Here is an 18,496-nt window from a genome sequence, read left to right as displayed (position 1 = left end):
TTCTCACCTTCCTCTACTACCTCACGAAACGCGCCAGGACACAATATTTTTCCGATTCCTAGTGGGACTCCGAAGTTCTCCCGGGAAACAAAGAGTTTTCGCCATTTTACCGGTTTATATTTCCTGTGTGAAAGGGACGTTGCGACACAAGTGAGGGATTGCCGGGGTTTGCTGCTCATTGAAGGGGAACTAGTAACACAAAGCGGCGGGTAACAGCTCCAGGTATGGTCAGCAGGTACAAGGCAGGGATGGTTAGCGGTACAGGTGTTGCGCATTATAGCTGATTACTGATTGGAGGAGCAGTGATTGGGATTGGAAAGTTAAGGTAGTAACTGAGGATTGGAAAGGTGAAATGTAGGGATTAAGGGAACAGAAAAGTGAAGGCAGTGATTAGGGGAGGTACATGTTCCCGTCGTGGTCAAGGATTGGGAAAGTAAAAGTAGTGAAGCGAAGGAAGGTGAGATACGAAGTGCTACTCATCCGCCTCACTCGCTGCGCCAGTCACCATCACCTCCCGGCTCTCCTTCAGCCTAATTGACTTCGAGCTGAGTTTCTGCTTTGTTTCCATCGCGAGACTCAATAGTGACAAATGACCTCTTGGCTGCGTGCTAACTTGGGGCGAACTAACCTGGACCCCAGAGTTCCAATTTAGTTGAATTACTGCTCCAGTGAGTTTCAATGCGCGTGTCTGCGAGTTGCTGCTTCACTGTGCTTCAAAAGGAGTCTCTGAATGCTCATATCCTCCTCCGAACAGTGAAGAACCGTCCCGAGGGTCAGATGGGTCCTTTCCAGCCTACACCACCGGGAACGAGGACAAGGAGGGAGGGAGGGGCTGAAAAAATAGGTGAAGAGGCTGGAAAAATGAAACCAAGGACAAGAGAATGTGACACGCAAGGAGGCTGGGGGGAAAAAAGGAAGCAGAAAAAAAAGAGGTTAAATAAGGGTGAGGAGTCAAAGAGGTTGGACGAATGAGGCTCGGGACAAGGGGAAGGCAAATAACGAGGAAGAAACTAGGAAAAAAAAAAAGGCTTTGAAGGAAGAAGAACTTGGAATTGTGGGATTAGGTACGGATGGGGAATTGTCGTGGGGAATAATGGGACCTAGGAACAAAAGAGGACTAGTGCAGAGGAGGTTGGGGATCGGAAATAAAGGGATTTTCAATAAGGACTTGGAATGCGGAGGCAAAATGTAAGCCGGGTGGACATTAGGAGGAAAGGGAGGACGAAACAAGAGCGGGAGGACATAAGGTTTTGGGAGAGGAAGGAGAGAAGAACAGAGGGGGAGGAGGAAGAGGAGCGCATCTCAACTCGCTGATGGTTGCATAAAATCTCAAGTTTGGAGACGCCGGGCAGAGGGTCTTTTAAAAATTCCGATAACAGACTCACAAATTGACTTTCTCACTCCGGAGACTATGACGGCCCGCGCGCCTCGTAAAGAAGAGCGCACGATACTATGTCTGCGGGAGGGGTGTGGGGAGCAGGGGAGGTACGGGAGGCAGGGGGGAAGCAGGAAACTGAGCTAGGAAGTAGTGGCAGGAAGAGGGGGGAGGCACGGGGGGCAGCAGGAGGGACGATGAGAGAAAAAAAAAAAGTTGGAGGCAGGAAGGTGTGTGGCACGGAGACATGAACATCAAGGGGGAGGGGAGCGAAGAGAGGAAAGGAGGAGGAGGAGGAGGAGGAGGAGAAGGGTTATGTGAATGTTGTGGGGAAGTGAAGGGGAAGAGTGGAGGAGGAGGAGGAGGAGGAGCAGGAGGAGGAGGAGGAGGAGGAGGATGGGAAACGACACTCAGGGAATGATATATACAGTCATATAAGAGATGGCGGACGCTGGTTGAGTAAAAAAAAAAAAAATACAGCGGTACCTTGTTGTATATATCCTTATGTATACTCTCGCTGGTCCACGTTATGCGGCCGCCAGTAACTCAGCAAGAGGAGACACAGGAAAAGGGCAAGATAAATAGATAACCAAGTAAAAAAGGGCAAGGTATGAGATGCAGAAACACAAACATAAAGCGCACGAGGAGAGGAGATGACGCCAGGAGCCACCATGCATACTCAGTCCTCAGTCATCACCGGCCTTATTGAGGGAAGAAGGGGATATTGTTGATTGCATTGATTAATTAAGGGAAGGAATTAAGACCAGTCACACTAACGCACAGCCACTATTCCCTGAACTCGCATTTACACACTCACGCACCCACGCTGGCAAGGATAACGCCGATGCACGGAAGGAAGGGAAAAGCAGGAGGGGGACACAAGTAAGAAGGGTACGATGTGCAATGCAGTAATGGAACGAAAGATCACATACGTACACGAAAGGTAAACGTCTGCATTTTAATTCAACTTGATGGTGGAGGTGTGAAAGCGAGAGAGAGAGAGAGAGAGAGAGAGAGAGAGAGAGAGAGAGAGAGAGAGAGAGAGAGAGAGAGAGAGAGAGAGAGAGAGAGAGAGAGAGAGAGAGAGAGAGAGAGAGAGAGAGAGAGAGAGAGAGAGAGAGAGAGAGAGAGAGAGAGAGAGAGAGACTATGTGCATGACAGCGAAGAAAACACACAAAAAAAAAAAATACACAAACCTACCAAAATCTTACCCTGACACACACACACACACACACACACACACAAACACACACACACACATGACAGCGGGAGTGCAATTCTCAGGACAAGGCCTGGACAGATCTATCTCTAGCGATCCTATAACTCACGCACCTCGCTCGCTACCTCCTCATAACCACCCCCTCCACCACCCCCTACCCCTCGTGTCTACCCCACATAACTCACAACTTCCCCCTCCACCCCCACAGATGCTACTGCCAGACGCCATGACGTCCTGCGGGATTACATCAAGAGGCCCAGAGCTGCCAACCTTGCAGACATCACGCCGGAGCAGCAGAACAACACGGAGGTGGTGGCGCAGGTTGGCGGCACTGCTACCATCAAGTGCTACACACACTTCATTGGCGACGAAATGGTAGGTGGCGCTTCCGGTTCTGGTTCTCCTGCTCCTTCTATTCTTCTTCCTTCTCCTCTTCGTTCTCTTTCTTCTTCTTCTGCGCCATATGATCTTGCTGTGGCGTGTAAATATAATCGTTCTTCTTTCTTCTTCTCTTCCTTTTTTTCATTCTCCTCTTCCTCTTCTGTTTCTCCTCTTCCTTCTCTTCTTCGTTCTTCCGCGTCATATGATCTTGTGGCGTATAAATGTAATCAACCATTCTTCCTTCTTCTCTTCCTTCTTTTATTCTTCTCTTCCTCTTCTGTCTCTCCTCTTCCTTCTCTTTCTTCATTTTCTGCACCATATGAACTTGGCGTTGTGGCGCTTAAATAAAATCAATCAATTTTCCTTCTTTTCTTCCTCCTTTTATTCTCCTCCTCCTCCTCCTCCTCCTCCTCCTTCTCCACCTCTCCTTTTGTACCGTACTATTTTGCATTACAATACAAAACAATGCATTACAATTTCCATCCCATCTAGAAATCCGTTTGATGTTTCGTTTCATCACCTCATTTTCTTGTACCCTTTCCTTTACTTATTCATTTTCTCTTATTTTCTTCATTTTTCCACAGCGTCGTCGCATCTAGTTAACGTATTCTCTTGTTGTGATGTTTTTTTGCGTCTCTTTCAAGTCATTTTTTCGTATTTGTTAGTCGTATTTTTGTGTTTCTCCTGAAGGGTCGGATTAATTTCGTGTCTCGCTCTGCTTGAGGTGACGGTGAGGAATGTGAGGGGAGGGCATTATGAGTGGCTGCGAGGGGTGAGTTTTAGGAAAGTGGTGAGTTAAAAAGGAAGGGAGAGTGTGAGTTAGTGCCGGGAAGAGAGTGTTCGACTGACTACCTAAGCTTATGTGTACACGTGAAGAAATGGTGGAATAAATCACACGCGGAGTTGGGGAATAAAAAAAAGAAGAAGAAAGAGTGCAAAATGCGCACGCACCACCAGCCTCATTGAACACACACACACACACACACACACACACACACACGGGATGTAATATTTCACTCTCTTTCCTCTCCACACGCAATACATTTTCGAGTGATTTGAAAAAAAAAAGAAAGAAAAGAAAAAAAATCATTAGTGCCTGATAGTCTGCAGCGCGTTTAAAGAGAGAATAAAACATACATATTCTTTAGGTACAAATTATTCGTATTTTCTGATTAATAAATAAGCTCCATTTTGCTTCCTCGTCCTCCTCCTCCTCCTCCTCCTCCTCCCCTGTGCCAATAACTTTTTTCTTTTTTTTCCTCATTAGCTGTTGCAGTAAATAATCTTCTGAACGACTTTTTTTCATACCATTAGTATTTTAATTCCCTAATGAGTGCCATGCATCATACATAACTAGAGAAGAGTGCGTTGAAGGATGAGATTTGAACGTGGTCTCTCTCTCTCTCTCTCTCTCTCTCTCTCTCTCTCTCTCTCTCTCTCTCTCTCTCTCTCTCTCTCTCTCTCTCTCATACCTAGCAATCAACCGGTCAGCCAATCTCTTTCGATGTATATTAATGAATTCCCTGTTCTCTCCTCTTCGTCTCTCCCTCTCTCTCTCTCTCTCTCTCTCTCTCTCTCTCTCTCTCTCTCTCTCTCTCTCTCTCTCTCTCTCCTTTTCTTCTAATTACCTCAAGTTCCTTCACTCATCTTCTGTCTTTTCATTCCTCGTTCTCTCTCTCTCTCTCTCTCTCTCTCTCTCTCTCTCTCTCTCTCTCTCTCTCTCTCTCTCTCTCTCTCTCTCTCTCTCTCTCTCTCTCTCTCTCTCTCTCTCTCTCTCTCTCTCTCTCTCTCTCTCTCTCTCTCTCTCTCTCTCTCTCTCTCTCTCTCTCTCTCTCTCTCTCTCTCTCTCTCTCTCTCTCTCTCTCTCTCTCTCTCTCTCTCTCTCTCTCTCTCTCTCTCTCTCTCTCTCTCTCAGTATTTGTCCACTCTCAATATCATAGCTAAGATTCTTGGTTAGTCCAGAATTGAGCAAGACGCACTAGAAAATTAACAGTTTTAGATACGTATTTCTCTCTCTCTCTCTCTCTCTCTCTCTCTCTCTCTCTCTCTCTCTCTCTCTCTCTCTCTCTCTCTCTCTCTGTCTCTTATGAACCGAAAACCAATATAGAAGGCCAAGATCTGACAAGCTTTATCGCACAATCCCTTAGGAGGTCAAGAAGGAGATAGCGAGAGCCGATTCTCTCTCTCTCTCTCTCTCTCTCTCTCTCTCTCTCTCTCTCTCTCTCTCTCTCTCTCTCTCTCTCTCTCTGTATTCCGGTAAATGGTACCAGGCAGAGATTTGCTTATTTCCTTATTCGGGTTGAAGTTTTCATTCTGAATAAAAAAAGAAGAAAAATGTTACAGTATTCAATGAAATAGTCTTCAGCCTTCGTTTTCTGGGACTGATTGGTGGCTTTGTGTTTTGCCTTTCCTGTAAATAATTCGGTGATTATGGTTCACAGCACGACAGGGGAAGGTGGAAAAAGGTTACGATGTAAAGCAAAGGAATATTTAACTTTCCTTTTTTGTTACCGATTGGTGTGTCTTCTTTTCTCGTTTTTTTATTATTATTATTATTTTTTTGGTAAATAGTTCGCTTATTATAAAGTTTCTGGGGAATGAATTTAGCGCAAACTTTATACAGAATTATAATGATTTGCTCTCTGGAAAATGACGGCGTGTGGAGAAGTTTTATTTTAGTCTTTTGAAATGCGTTTGATAAGGAGCCATCGCCGCTGAGGACGGGCATTCTAGAGGTGAATTACGGGGGCGCGGAAGGACAGGCTGTCATTGTCATGCGTCTGTACAAATGGCACGTCACTCCGCCAGCCAACTTAGCTTACCTCATTCAAAACTGTTGTACTTAAGTGTAAAAAAAAAAAAAAGAAAATAAATAAATAAATAAAATACCGACGCCACTTGCTTTATTTCCAGAGTTCTCGAAATTCTACATGATGTTGTTTTCACTGATTGTCTCCACAGTTCATACACACACATTACTATTTAATTACTATCGCTGTTGTAATGAAATGATGTGTTTTTTTTGTGTGTAATTAAATTTATCCACTACTGTATATGAATTGCACCTCATCACTACACAACTAAAATGACAATCTTTTAGAACATTAGAACATAAGAACACATGGAAATAAGGAAAAACTGGAAGAAGACTCCAGGCCCACACATGAGAGTTCCCGCATGAAACATACCTCCCTTTTTCCACTTATTATCCTAATCTGTACATTCATCTGATCTTCTTTTAAAGGTCTTTTCATATTAACAAGTTTACAGAATTCAATACCACTCGTTCTCTTGTAAAAAAAAAAATAAATAAATTGGGGTGATTACCGTTACTCCCATGATTGTCGGCAGTATAGTTCCTTCATAACACACATATCATCATTGTTGAGCCTCGGGTTGACAAAGTTGTTGTGGTCCATTCAACATGCACTCGACACAAAAAGGTCAGATGAATGTAAAGTGTAGAGGTAAGGAAAGCTAATGTGATTTAGACGGACAAAAAAACAAGTTCGTTCAAGGGGAAAAAAAAAGAAAAGAAAAAAAAGCAGACTCAAAAAACACTACGCCGTCAGACTAAGTATAGTAGAGTTGACAAGCAGCGCGTCAACATTTCAGACTCTCACGGTGATAAAAAAGACAAAAATCCGGGAAGCTCGATCATGAAATAGAAAATAGACTGAACGATTAGCTTACGTAACACAGTAAAAAAAAAAAAAAAACCTTCGCTATCAGTAAGTAATTTTAACCCTTTCACTGCGACACAAAACAATAAGCAGCATCATAAGTAATGCGTGAAGTCTTTATAATCATCTACAAGAAAGTTATGGGTGAAAAAAGTAAATATATTGCAATTTCTTTCCAGTTCAAAGATTGGATGTGGCTGTTGAACAAGTAGAAGATGTCTCAGAGTGATTCGTAATTAGGGAAAGGTGTACGAAGTGACAGTAAAAGGGTTAAAACTTCCACAGTAATATATAATACAACATAAAACAACAGTGTGAACACGACTCACTAATGCACTGTGTAAAAAAAAAAAAAAAAAAAAAAAAAAAAAATATATATATATATATATATATATATATATATATATATATATATATATATATATATATATATATATATATATATATATATATATATATATATATATATATATATATATATATATATATATATATATACAGATAAAAACAAGGGATCACAAATGAATCTCAGACAGCAGCAGACCTGTCCGTTCCTCCTCAGCTGTTTAACTTCACTACATTGCACTAGCTACAGTATCTGGGAAAGCTAGCAATTACATAAAAGAGAGAGAAGAATATTCCTCAGCTACAACCATAATATCTGGTTCGAATACGAATAATACAGAAAAAAAAAATCTCGATATGGCAGAAGAGAAAAAAAAAAAAAGTGAGATAAAGTTACTTGGAAAAAGAAAACAGCAAAACAAGAAAAGAAAAAGAAAGAAAAAAGAAAGTACCCTCGTTTGTGGTTGCAGAAAAATTACTTTGGGAAAAACTAATTACAAAAACTAACTACAAAGAAAGAAAGAAAAAAAAAAGAGAAAGAAAATGCCATCCTTTGTAGCGGAGGTAAAAAAATACTTGAGAAAAACTAGGTACATTATTTACAACGAGGAAGGAATAGTCGAAGGCAACTGTTGCTTGTGGTCAGAGTCAAAAATGATACAGAAAACCAACACCAAAATAAAAAAAAAAGCAAAAAAAAAAAAAAAGTGCACACGTCGCATTGTTTGCTGTTGCAGGAAAAAGTACCTGAAAAAAAGTAATAACAGTATAAAAGAATAAAAAGCTGTAATCTACACTTTCTTTTTACTCGTGATTGAGGTAAAAATGCTACAGTAAAATACTAATAAAAAAAATAATGTTGTTCGTGATTTAAGTAAAGAAAATGTGAAAAGAAACTAACGACTGAATAAAAATAAGAAAAAGCTGCAATCTGCGTCTACCTTTTGCTTGTGGTTCAGGTACAAATGCTAGAGAATGACTAATAAATAACAGAAAAAGAAAATATGTTGTCTGCCTCTACTATTGTTCGAGGTAAGGGTATAAAAGCTAGCTGGTGTGGGAAGGTTGTGTGTTACTTAGAGAGGAGGGACAGTACGAGCACGAGAGTACATTGCAGGGACGCTTGGTGTAATGGGTAAGAGCGATATCTTTTTATGGTCAAGCACATGAATTCACTATCAAAGTACAAGATGTCAAAACATTAACAGCGGTAAATAAAGACAACAAAATACATCTGTGAACGAAATGGTGTGAAGGTATTGCAAATCGTAATATCGACAAATATGATGTATTGTGGTGGGCAAATATTTAAATTATTGAGAGGAACTAAATGCAAGTCTACTGTCAACAAGTAACATTCGAGAGTTTTGACAACATTACATAAAAAGAACGCAGAGTAAATACGACAAAATGGCAATAAGATACCATGAGTCCTAATATAAAAAAAAAAAAAGAAAAAAAAAACTTACAATAACCGAACGTTGAAACTTGACGAAAAAAAAAAATCCTCTTAATATGTTACTTTGAAGACTTTTTCACAGCAATGCATAAAAGACGAAGTTTTTTCTTTATATTATACATGTGAAGGAGGATAACTAAGGGGAAAAAAAATGAAAAAAACTAAGCTACTTCCCTCAAAAAAAAAAAAAAAAAAGTAAAAGAGAATAGAGGACAGCAAGTCACAATATCAAGCAACGTGTAACATAAACACTACGCAAGAATAAAACAAATACGTCACTACAAACACACAGCACCGTGAACCCTCCCCAGCACTGCACAGGAACATGAGAGTGGGAGAGTGCAGACGTAAGAGTGGTGTGAAGGAGCCATAAATCATGATATCGACAAAACCACAATAACGTTACATTACCGCGAGGCAAGGAGAAAGAAAGGAATGCTGCAAGAACATGACTTATTCAAGCTTATTCGCACTCCAGAAAACCTTCAGTCCCTTAAGAGCCTCAGGCCAACTCACTTCAATACTGCTTTCCTCTCCCTCTCTCTTTCTCTTTCTGGCAGTGACATTTGACGGAAAAATCTGAGATTGAAATTTCGATGTACACGTTTAAATTCTGAAGTACTGTTCGTGTGTAAATCTTATGTATGTACACTGTGTGATTAATGCCAGCGTGTATTGGTGTATGTAAGTTGTATGTCGGTATACATACACACAGCTGCAATTATTCACGTAACTTCACACACACACACACACACACACACACACACACACACCACTTGAGTAAACAAGAGTGTGGTACAGAAAATTACCTTTGATAACCCTCTAACTCTCTCTCTCTCTCTCTCTCTTCTCTCTCTCTCTCTCTCTCTCTCTCTCTCTCTCTCTCTCTCTCTCTCCCTCTCTCTCTCGCTCTCTCTCTCTCTCTCTTTCTCTTCCAGGCCTCTGCTCTACTCATCTTGTCCATCCAGGTATCCATCCTTCTCCTTTATATATATATGCATTCCGTCTTTGTCACTCTCTTCCTGTCCCTCGCTTTCTCTCTGTCCTCCATTAACATTTACACATTTCTCTTTGTTTCGTGCGCACAAGACGAATGGGGAATGAAGGTTCTGGACGCATTTTCCTTTGTTTTCAAGCGTTGGTGGCGATAAAGTAGGCAGGCTGATGGAAGGGCTGAAGGCGAGGTGAAGGAAAGGTGAAAGGAAGTAAGTGAGGAAAATAAAAAAAAGTAGAAAGGAAGAGAAATATGAGAAAATAACAAGAGAACATGTGTACCTAAGGTGATGGAAAAGGAGGAGAAGAAAACATAGTGGAAAATAGAAAGTGAAGAAGAGAAATGAGGGGAAAGAAGGATGAAGGTTCGTAAAATAAAAGGAAGCAAGGAGGGAAAAATGCTCCAAAGAAATGACAAGGAAATGTGTATACTGAAATAAAGAAAAAGGATATGAAAAAAAACAACAACGTATAAATAAAGTAAAAGGAAGAAAACTTAAGATACTGAAAACAACATGAAGTAAAACAAGGAAGGAAGGCACAAAGGGAAGAGTAAAAACGAAGGAAAAAAAAAGAGACGTCACATGGAAAAGGCGGCAAAGAAAGAAGATAGAAAAGAAAGAAGAAGTGAAGAAAAAGGTGATGTCATAAGGAAGACAAAGAGAGAAGCGAAGGGAGAGAACGAAGATGATTAAAGCACAGTGAAAGATGAGGAAGAAGAGAATTGGAAGAAAATGTGAAAGCGGGAGAAAGGGAGAGAGCGGAATAAACACGTGGATAAGTTATGGAGAAGATCACAACTCAGTATGTAGGAAACTGTAACTTAAGCCGACTTTAATACTTCCGAACAGACTCCAGATATTAAAGAATTCATAAGGATAGCTAGCACTTTCCTTACTTACACCTTCCTCCTCCTCCTCCTCCTCCTCCTCCTCCTCCTCCTCCTCCTCCTCCTCCTCCTCCTCCTCCTCCTCCTCCTGCTCCACTTCCTCGTTTTCTATTCATTCGCTGTTCATCCTATTCACCTCCTCTAATCTATTTACCTGTTTCTCATTTCACCTTCTTTCTCTTCTTCATTCTATACTCTCCATTTCCTCTCTCTGTTTTTACTTTATTTCTGCTCCTCGTCCTTCGTCTCTCTCTCTCTCTCTCTCTCTCTCTCTCTCTCTCTCTCTCTCTCTCTCTCTCTCTCTCTCTCTCTCTCTCTCTCTCTCTCTCTCTCTCTCTCTCTCTCTCTCTCTCTCTCTCTCATATCCTTTCTCTTTGCACTTCCTCCATCTTCATCCACCTCCTCCCATCCATCTCTCACTCCTTCACATCGCTCACGCCAAGGCTGGAAAGTATAAAGACGAAAATAATGTAAGGTGCAGTGTGCTATGGAGGACACAGAGGGAGATAAAGGGTTGAGAGAGTAGGGGAGCAGGAGGAGGAGGAGGAGGAGGAGGAGGAGGAGGAGGAGAAATATGTCTTTATTCCTCCTTCGGTGTCCTTATCCTTCAGGAACGTAAAGGGGAGAGTGTCTGTGTGGCTGAGTGTCTGAGTGTGTGTGTATGTGTGTGTGTGTGTGTGTGTGTGACGATTCTATCCAAAACTAATAAAAGGAGGAATAAATGGAGGTTTAAATGATAGATTTGCCCGAAGCTTGTGTGTGTGTGTGTGTGTGTGTGTGTGTGTGTGTGTGTGTGTGTGTGTGTGTGTGTGTGTGTGTGTGTGTGTGTGTGTGTGTGTGTGTGTGTGTGTGTGTATGTTTGTGTAGCGTGGTGTCCTCATGTATATAGAGTACGCTTGTGTGTTCATGTAAAATATGTACACTTTAATATCCTTCTCCTGTATGTGTGTGTGTGTGTGTGTGTGTGTGTGTGTGTGTGTGTGTGTGTGTGTGTGTGTCTGCACGTAGAATAATTCAGCCTTTTATTCTACGTCTAACAAGAATATTCACTACCTTCATTCCACAATCCCTGCAAAATTAACGTAACATCAAGATCCCTTCGAAGCTCTTCTTTCTCTCTTTACTCCGTGATTTACTTGACCAAAAGATCCTCCTTGCCTTCCTCGGGGACTTGGGCTTCAGAGAGCTAAGGGAGGCGGGGAGAGAGAAGGAGAGGGGCTGGGGAGTGAAGGGGGGATGGTAAGAGGCTGGGAGAGGAAGGAGAGAGGTTGGGGAGTGGAGGAGGGCTAGTAAGAGGCTGGGAGGGGAAGGTATAGGGCTGGGGAGGGGAAGGGGGCCGGTAGGAGGCTGAGAAGGGAAGGGAGAGTGGCTGAGGAGTGGAGGAGAGTCGGTAAGAGGCTGGGAGAGGAAGGGAGAGGGGCTGGGCAGAAGAGGAGGGCCGGTTAGAGCCTGGGAGGGGGCCGGGAAGGGAGAGGTTGGTTAGGGAAGGTCGGATCAAGATCTCAAGAAGTTATCTCGATGAGGATCAGACGCGAGTCTCCCGAACAAGAATAAGATCGAGAATGATAATATAAAAAGGTGTAAAAAAGGAGCCATTATATAAAGATAGTTCGGAAAGCCCCCTTTTTTTTTTTTTTTTTTGTATAGAAGAGAGACACTTTCCGCTACATTTGCTACTACTGGAGCAGCTACTATTACTATTGCTGCTGCTGCTGCTGCTGCTGCCTGTGCCACAGAGAATGTAAAGAAAGGAATTACCTCAGGTGGCGAGAGAACAGGGAAAGTTTTTTTTTTTTTTGGATGGTGCAGTCACACACGTCCTTCTACTGCTACTACTACTACTACTACTAATACAAAAACTACTACTACTACTACTACTACTACTATCACTGCTACTACTGCTGCTGCTGCTGCTGCTACTACTACTACTACTACTACTACAATCAACACTATTATTTTTACTATTGCTAAACCTACTTCTGTCTCTTCCAGTAATATATCTACTACTATAACCCTAAATGCCCCCCCCAAAAAAAAATGTACACGAGTAAAAAACACACAAAATAAACTACAAATCTGTCGCTAGTGTAGAAATAGATTTTTGTATAGTAACCCCTTGGTTTACCACCACCACCACCACCATTACTACTGCTACCACCGCCACAAACACCATCACAAACACAGCTGGTAAATATATATGTCACAATATTACAACCGCCCATCATTCCGGCCTGCACCACCACCATCACGTGACTTCCACCACCAATAACAATACTGACAACAACAATAACAACAATTCTACCACTATTTCTCCCTTGCTATTGTATGTCCCTCGCTTTATCCTCCTTTTCTTCTTCTGCTTCTTCTTCTCTCCCTCCCCCCTCCTCCTCCTCCTCCTCCTCCTCCTCCTCCTCCTCCTCCTCCTCCTCCTCCTCCTCCAGGCACGTCTTCGTCTCCACCAATGAGAAACACCCACGGGCTCTCCTTCTACAGACTGATAGCTTAGACGCGGTGCTGTTAAGAATCTCTCTCTCTCTCTCTCTCTCTCTCTCTCTCTCTCTCTCTCTCTCTCTCTCTCTCTCTCTCTCTCTCTCTCTCTCTTGCAGTTCTCCTTTCCCTCTCTATGTCCCACTTAGTCTTTTTCCCTCCCTCCCTCCCTCTTTTCCTCTTTCCCCTTCCTCCCTCCTTCCCTCCCAGTCCATCGTTCTCTCCCTACCTGACTCCACTGTATTTTTTCCTCCACGCCCATCAACTAGTCTTCCTTCCTCCCTTCCTCCCTCCCTCCCTCTGTCTCTCCTTACCCCTTATGCGTTCTTTCTTCCTCCTCCTCCTCCTCCTCCTCCTCCTCCTCCTCCTACTCCCTCTCCCCTTCCTTCCCTCCACTGTAGTTTCCCATTTTTCTCTCCCTTCCTTCCTCTCTCCCCTCCCTTCCTCCACTCTCTTCTGTCTTTGTCCCACCTCTCCCTCCTCCACCTCCTTCTCTCCCTACACTGCAGGTCTCCGTTTTTCCTTCCTCTCTGACTCCCTCCCTCCTTCCTTCCTTCCCTCCCTCTTTTCCTTTCAGCTAATTTTTCTCCCTATCGACGCAGTTTCCTCTTCCGTCTCCTTCCCTCCCTCCCTCTCTTACCTCCTCTGGTCATTCCCCCTTTCCTCCTGTTTACTTCGTCTCCACTTCTTATGGCTGATAATCCGAGCATTTCTTATTTCTTTACTTCCTTCCCTGAATTCTTTCTTTATTTCACGCATGTCTTCCTATTCTTCTTCTTCATTCTCCCCTTCCTTCCTTCTTTTTGTGTTGACTTCCTTCTCCCCTTCTCTTTGTTGTTTTTATCTTTCTTTCGTTTCCTTCCTTCTTTCCGTCCTTTCATATTTTTTTCTTTTCTTCCCCTTCTTATGAAATTCTCACATCGTTCTTCCGTTTCTTCGTCCTCTTTCTCCTTTCTTTTTCCTTTCCTTGCACTTGTTCATTCTTTTCTTTGCTTCTTTATTTATCCACGTTCTTTTTCTTTCGTCCTCAAGTTTCTTTCTTCGTTGTCATCCTTCCCATTTTTCATCTCCGTTATTCTAGTTTCTCCTTTTCATTCTACATTTACAGTCCTCCATTTCTTCTTCACTACATTTCCTTCTTCGTTCCCTTCCTCCCTCCTCTCACCCTTCATCTTCTCTCCTTCCTTATCTCCCTCCTTCGTTCTCTTCACTCTCTTTATCCATCTACCTTTACCCCTTCTTTATCCTTTGTTCTCCCTACTTCCCTACATCATTCCACCTTCCTCCCTACTTCATCCTTCTTCCTCCCTTTCTCCATCCATCCCTTCTCCCATTCTTAACATTTCCTCCTTCGCTCTCCTTCACTCTCCTTCCTCCCTCACTTGTCCTGCGTGAAAAATGTTGCCTCACTCGATTTAATCACGTCACCTCTAAATCTCTAATATCGGCGAGGCTCGTATGGAAATGTCGGTAAATAAAACAAATAAAGATGTATTGCGCACTCGATTTGATGCAGAGCCATTTAGAATTAGGACGAGAGAGAGAGAGAGAGAGAGAGAGAGAGAGAGAGAGAGAGAGAGAGAGAGAGAGAGAGAGAGAGAGAGAGAGAGAGAGAAGCATAATTCAAGAACGTATATTATTAATGTTGGTGCTATCAGCGTTCTTTGCTCTCTCTCTCTCTCTCTCTCTCTCTCTCTCTCTCTCTCTCTCTCTCTCTCTACTAACATCAAATATTAAATTCTTGATCAAAGACTCCGAAAAATTTACTGAACTTCGAAAAAAAAAGAACAATACGGAGGAGAAAATTAACTTGTAATGAAGGAAATGTTTGACAGCAAGGATCATCATATATATACGCTGTAACAGAGAGAGAGAGAGAGAGAGAGAGAGAGAGAGAGAGAGAGAGAGAGAGAGAGAGAGAGAGAGAGAGAGAGAGAGAGAGGTTTTCACTAGGGAATAGACTAGTTTACTGATATCATACAGGGGAACGAAGGGCGCCATGTACACTAAATCATGCACACACACACACACACACACACACACACACACACACACACACACACACACACACACAGTATTCGTAAGTCCGTGTTTCGTCAGATTTAAACCAACAGCAGCGTCTAGCCTTCCCTAAACGGACGCCCTAGTGAGCGAGGAGGGCGCCCTAGTGTGGGAGGAGGGCGCCCCGGTGTGGGAGGAGCGCAAGAGACTCATTTCCCAGGACGAGGATGATCTGTATTATAATTCTTGCTTTCCTGTCTTGATTCCATTGCTAATATTCTCTATGCTCATCCTCCTCCTCCTCCTCCTCCTCCTCCCCTTACCCTCATGCTCATCGTCATTGTCATGCGTCTGTACAAATGGCACGTCACTCCGCCAGCCAACTTAGCTTACCTCATTCAAAACTGTTGTACTTAAGTGTAAAAAAAAAAAGAAAATAAATAAATAAATAAAATACCGACGCCACTTGCTTTATTTCCAGAGTTCTCGAAATTCTACATGATGTTGTTTTCACTGATTGTCTCCACAGTTCATACACACACATTACTATTTAATTACTATCGCTGTTGTAATGAAATGATGTGTTTTTTTTGTGTGTAATTAAATTTATCCACTACTGTATATGAATTGCACCTCATCACTACACAACTAAAATGACAATCTTTTAGAACATTAGAACATAAGAACACATGGAAATAAGGAAAAACTGGAAGAAGACTCCAGGCCCACACATGAGAGTTCCCGCATGAAACATACCTCCCTTTTTCCACTTATTATCCTAATCTGTACATTCATCTGATCTTCTTTTAAAGGTCTTTTCATATTAACAAGTTTACAGAATTCAATACCACTCGTTCTCTTGTAAAAAAAAAAATAAATAAATTGGGGTGATTACCGTTACTCCCATGATTGTCGGCAGTATAGTTCCTTCATAACACACATATCATCATTGTTGAGCCTCGGGTTGACAAAGTTGTTGTGGTCCATTCAACATGCACTCGACACAAAAAGGTCAGATGAATGTAAAGTGTAGAGGTAAGGAAAGCTAATGTGATTTAGACGGACAAAAAACAAGTTCGTTCAAGGGGAAAAAAAAAAGAAAAGAAAAAAAAAGCAGACTCAAAAACACTACGCCGTCAGACTAAGTATAGTAGAGTTGACAAGCAGCGCGTCAACATTTCAGACTCTCACGGTGATAAAAAAGACAAAAATCCGGGAAGCTCGATCATGAAATAGAAAATAGACTGAACGATTAGCTTACGTAACACAGTAAAAAAAAAAAACCTTCGCTATCAGTAAGTAATTTTAACCCTTTCACTGCGACACAAAACAATAAGCAGCATCATAAGTAATGCGTGAAGTCTTTATAATCATCTACAAGAAAGTTATGGGTGAAAAAGTAAATATATTGCAATTTCTTTCCAGTTCAAAGATTGGATGTGGCTGTTGAACAAGTAGAAGATGTCTCAGAGTGATTCGTAATTAGGGAAAGGTGTACGAAGTGACAGTAAAAGGGTTAAAACTTCCACAGTAATATATAATACAACATAAAACAACAGTGTGAACACGACTCACTAATGCACTGTGTAAAAAAAAAAAAAAAAAAAAAAAATATATATATATATATATATATATATATATATATATATATATATATATATATATATATATATATATATATATATATATATATATATATATATATACAGATAAAAACAAGGGATCACAAATGAATCTCAGACAGCAGCAGACCTGTCCGTTCCTCCTCAGCTGTTTAACTTCACTACATTGCACTAGCTACAGTATCTGGGAAAGCTAGCAATTACATAAAAGAGAGAGAAGAATATTCCTCAGCTACTACCATAATATCTGGTTCGAATACGAATAATACAGAAAAAAAAAAAAATCTCGATATGGCAGAAGAGAAAAAAAAAAGTGAGATAAAGTTACTTGGAAAAAGAAAACAGCAAAACAAGAAAAGAAAAAGAAAGAAAAAAGAAAGTACCCTCGTTTGTGGTTGCAGAAAAATTACTTTGGGAAAAACTAATTACAAAAACTAACTACAAAGAAAGAAAGAAAGAAAAAAAAAGAGAAAGAAAATGCCATCCTTTGTAGCGGAGGTAAAAAAATACTTGAGAAAAACTAGGTACATTATTTACAACGAGGAAGGAATACTCGTAGTCGAAGGCAACTGTTGCTTGTGGTCAGAGTCAAAAATGATACAGAAAACCAACACCAAAAAAAAAAAAAAAGCAAAAAAAAAAAAAAGTGCACACGTCGCATTGTTTGCTGTTGCAGGAAAAAGTACCTGAAAAAAAGTAATAACAGTATAAAAGAATAAAAAGCTGTAATCTACACTTTCTTTTTACTCGTGATTGAGGTAAAAATGCTACAGTAAAATACTAATAAAAAAATAATGTTGTTCGTGATTTAAGTAAAGAAAATGTGAAAAGAAACTAACGACTGAATAAAATAAGAAAAAGCTGCAATCTGCGTCTACCTTTTGCTTGTGGTTCAGGTACAAATGCTAGAGAATGACTAATAAATAACAGAAAAAGAAAATATGTTGTCTGCCTCTACTATTGTTCGAGGTAAGGGTATAAAAGCTAGCTGGTGTGGGAAGGTTGTGTGTACTTAGAGAGGAGGGACAGTACGAGCACGAGAGTACATTGCAGGGACGCTTGGTGTAATGGGTAAGAGCGATATCTTTTTATGGTCAAGCACATGAATTCACTATCAAAGTACAAGATGTCAAAACATTAACAGCGGTAAATAAAGGCAACAAAATACATCTGTGACGAAATGGTGTGAAGGTATTACAAATCGTAATATCGACAATATGATGTATTGTGGTGGGCAAATATTTAAATTATTGAGAGGAACTAAATGCAAGTCTACTGTCAACAAGTAACATTCGAGAGTTTTGACAACATTACATAAAAAGAACGCAGAGTAAATACGACAAAATGGCAATAAGATACCATGAGTCCTAATATAAAAAAAAAAAAAAAAGAAAAAAAAAACTTACAATAACCGAACGTTGAAACTTGACGAAAAAAAAAAAATCCTCTTAATATGTTACTTTGAAGACTTTTTCACAGCAATGCATAAAAGACGAAGTTTTTTCTTTATATTATGTGTGTGAAAGAGGATAACTAAGGGAAAAAAAATGAAAAAAACTAAGCTACTTCCCTCAAAAAAAAAAAAAAAAAAAAAAGTAAAAGAGAATAGAGGACAGCAAGTCACAATATCAACCAACGTGTAACATAAACACTACGCAAGAATAAAACAAATACGTCACTACAAACACACAGCACCGTGAACCCTCCCCAGCACTGCACAGGAACATGAGAGTGGGAGAGTGCAGACGTAAGAGTGGTGTGAAGGAGCCATAAATCATGATATCGACAAAACCACAATAACGTTACATTACCGCGAGGCGAGGAGAAAGAAAGGAATGCTGCAAGAACATGACTTATTCAAGCTTATTCGCACTCCAGAAAACCTTCAGTCCCTTAAGAGCCTCAGGCCAACTCACTTCAATACTGCTTTCCTCTCCCTCTCTCTTTCTCTTTCTGGCAGTGACATTTGACGGAAAAATCTGAGATTGAAATTTCGATGTACACGTTTAAATTCTGAAGTACTGTTCGTGTGTAAATCTTAT

The 18,496-nt window shown here is 41.0% G+C and overlaps 1 protein-coding gene across 1 annotated transcript in view; it reads left to right on the top strand.

The window, feature by feature from the left end:
* Nucleotides 1–18,496, top strand: part of LOC135105552 (uncharacterized) — a 253,161-nt gene that overhangs the window by 98,460 nt on the left and 136,205 nt on the right. Inside the window, exon 3 of the mRNA XM_064013759.1 lies at nucleotides 2,803–2,969. Within this exon, the coding sequence (XP_063869829.1) occupies nucleotides 2,803–2,969 (167 nt within the window). The remainder of the gene's footprint in view (nucleotides 1–2,802; nucleotides 2,970–18,496) is intronic.

This window comes from Scylla paramamosain, chromosome 12 (assembly GCF_035594125.1).
Source record: "Scylla paramamosain isolate STU-SP2022 chromosome 12, ASM3559412v1, whole genome shotgun sequence".
In the NCBI taxonomy this organism is placed as follows: Eukaryota; Metazoa; Arthropoda; class Malacostraca; order Decapoda; family Portunidae; genus Scylla; species Scylla paramamosain.
Note: the sequence above shows the minus strand (reverse complement) of the source record. Positions and strands in the feature narration are given on the sequence as shown.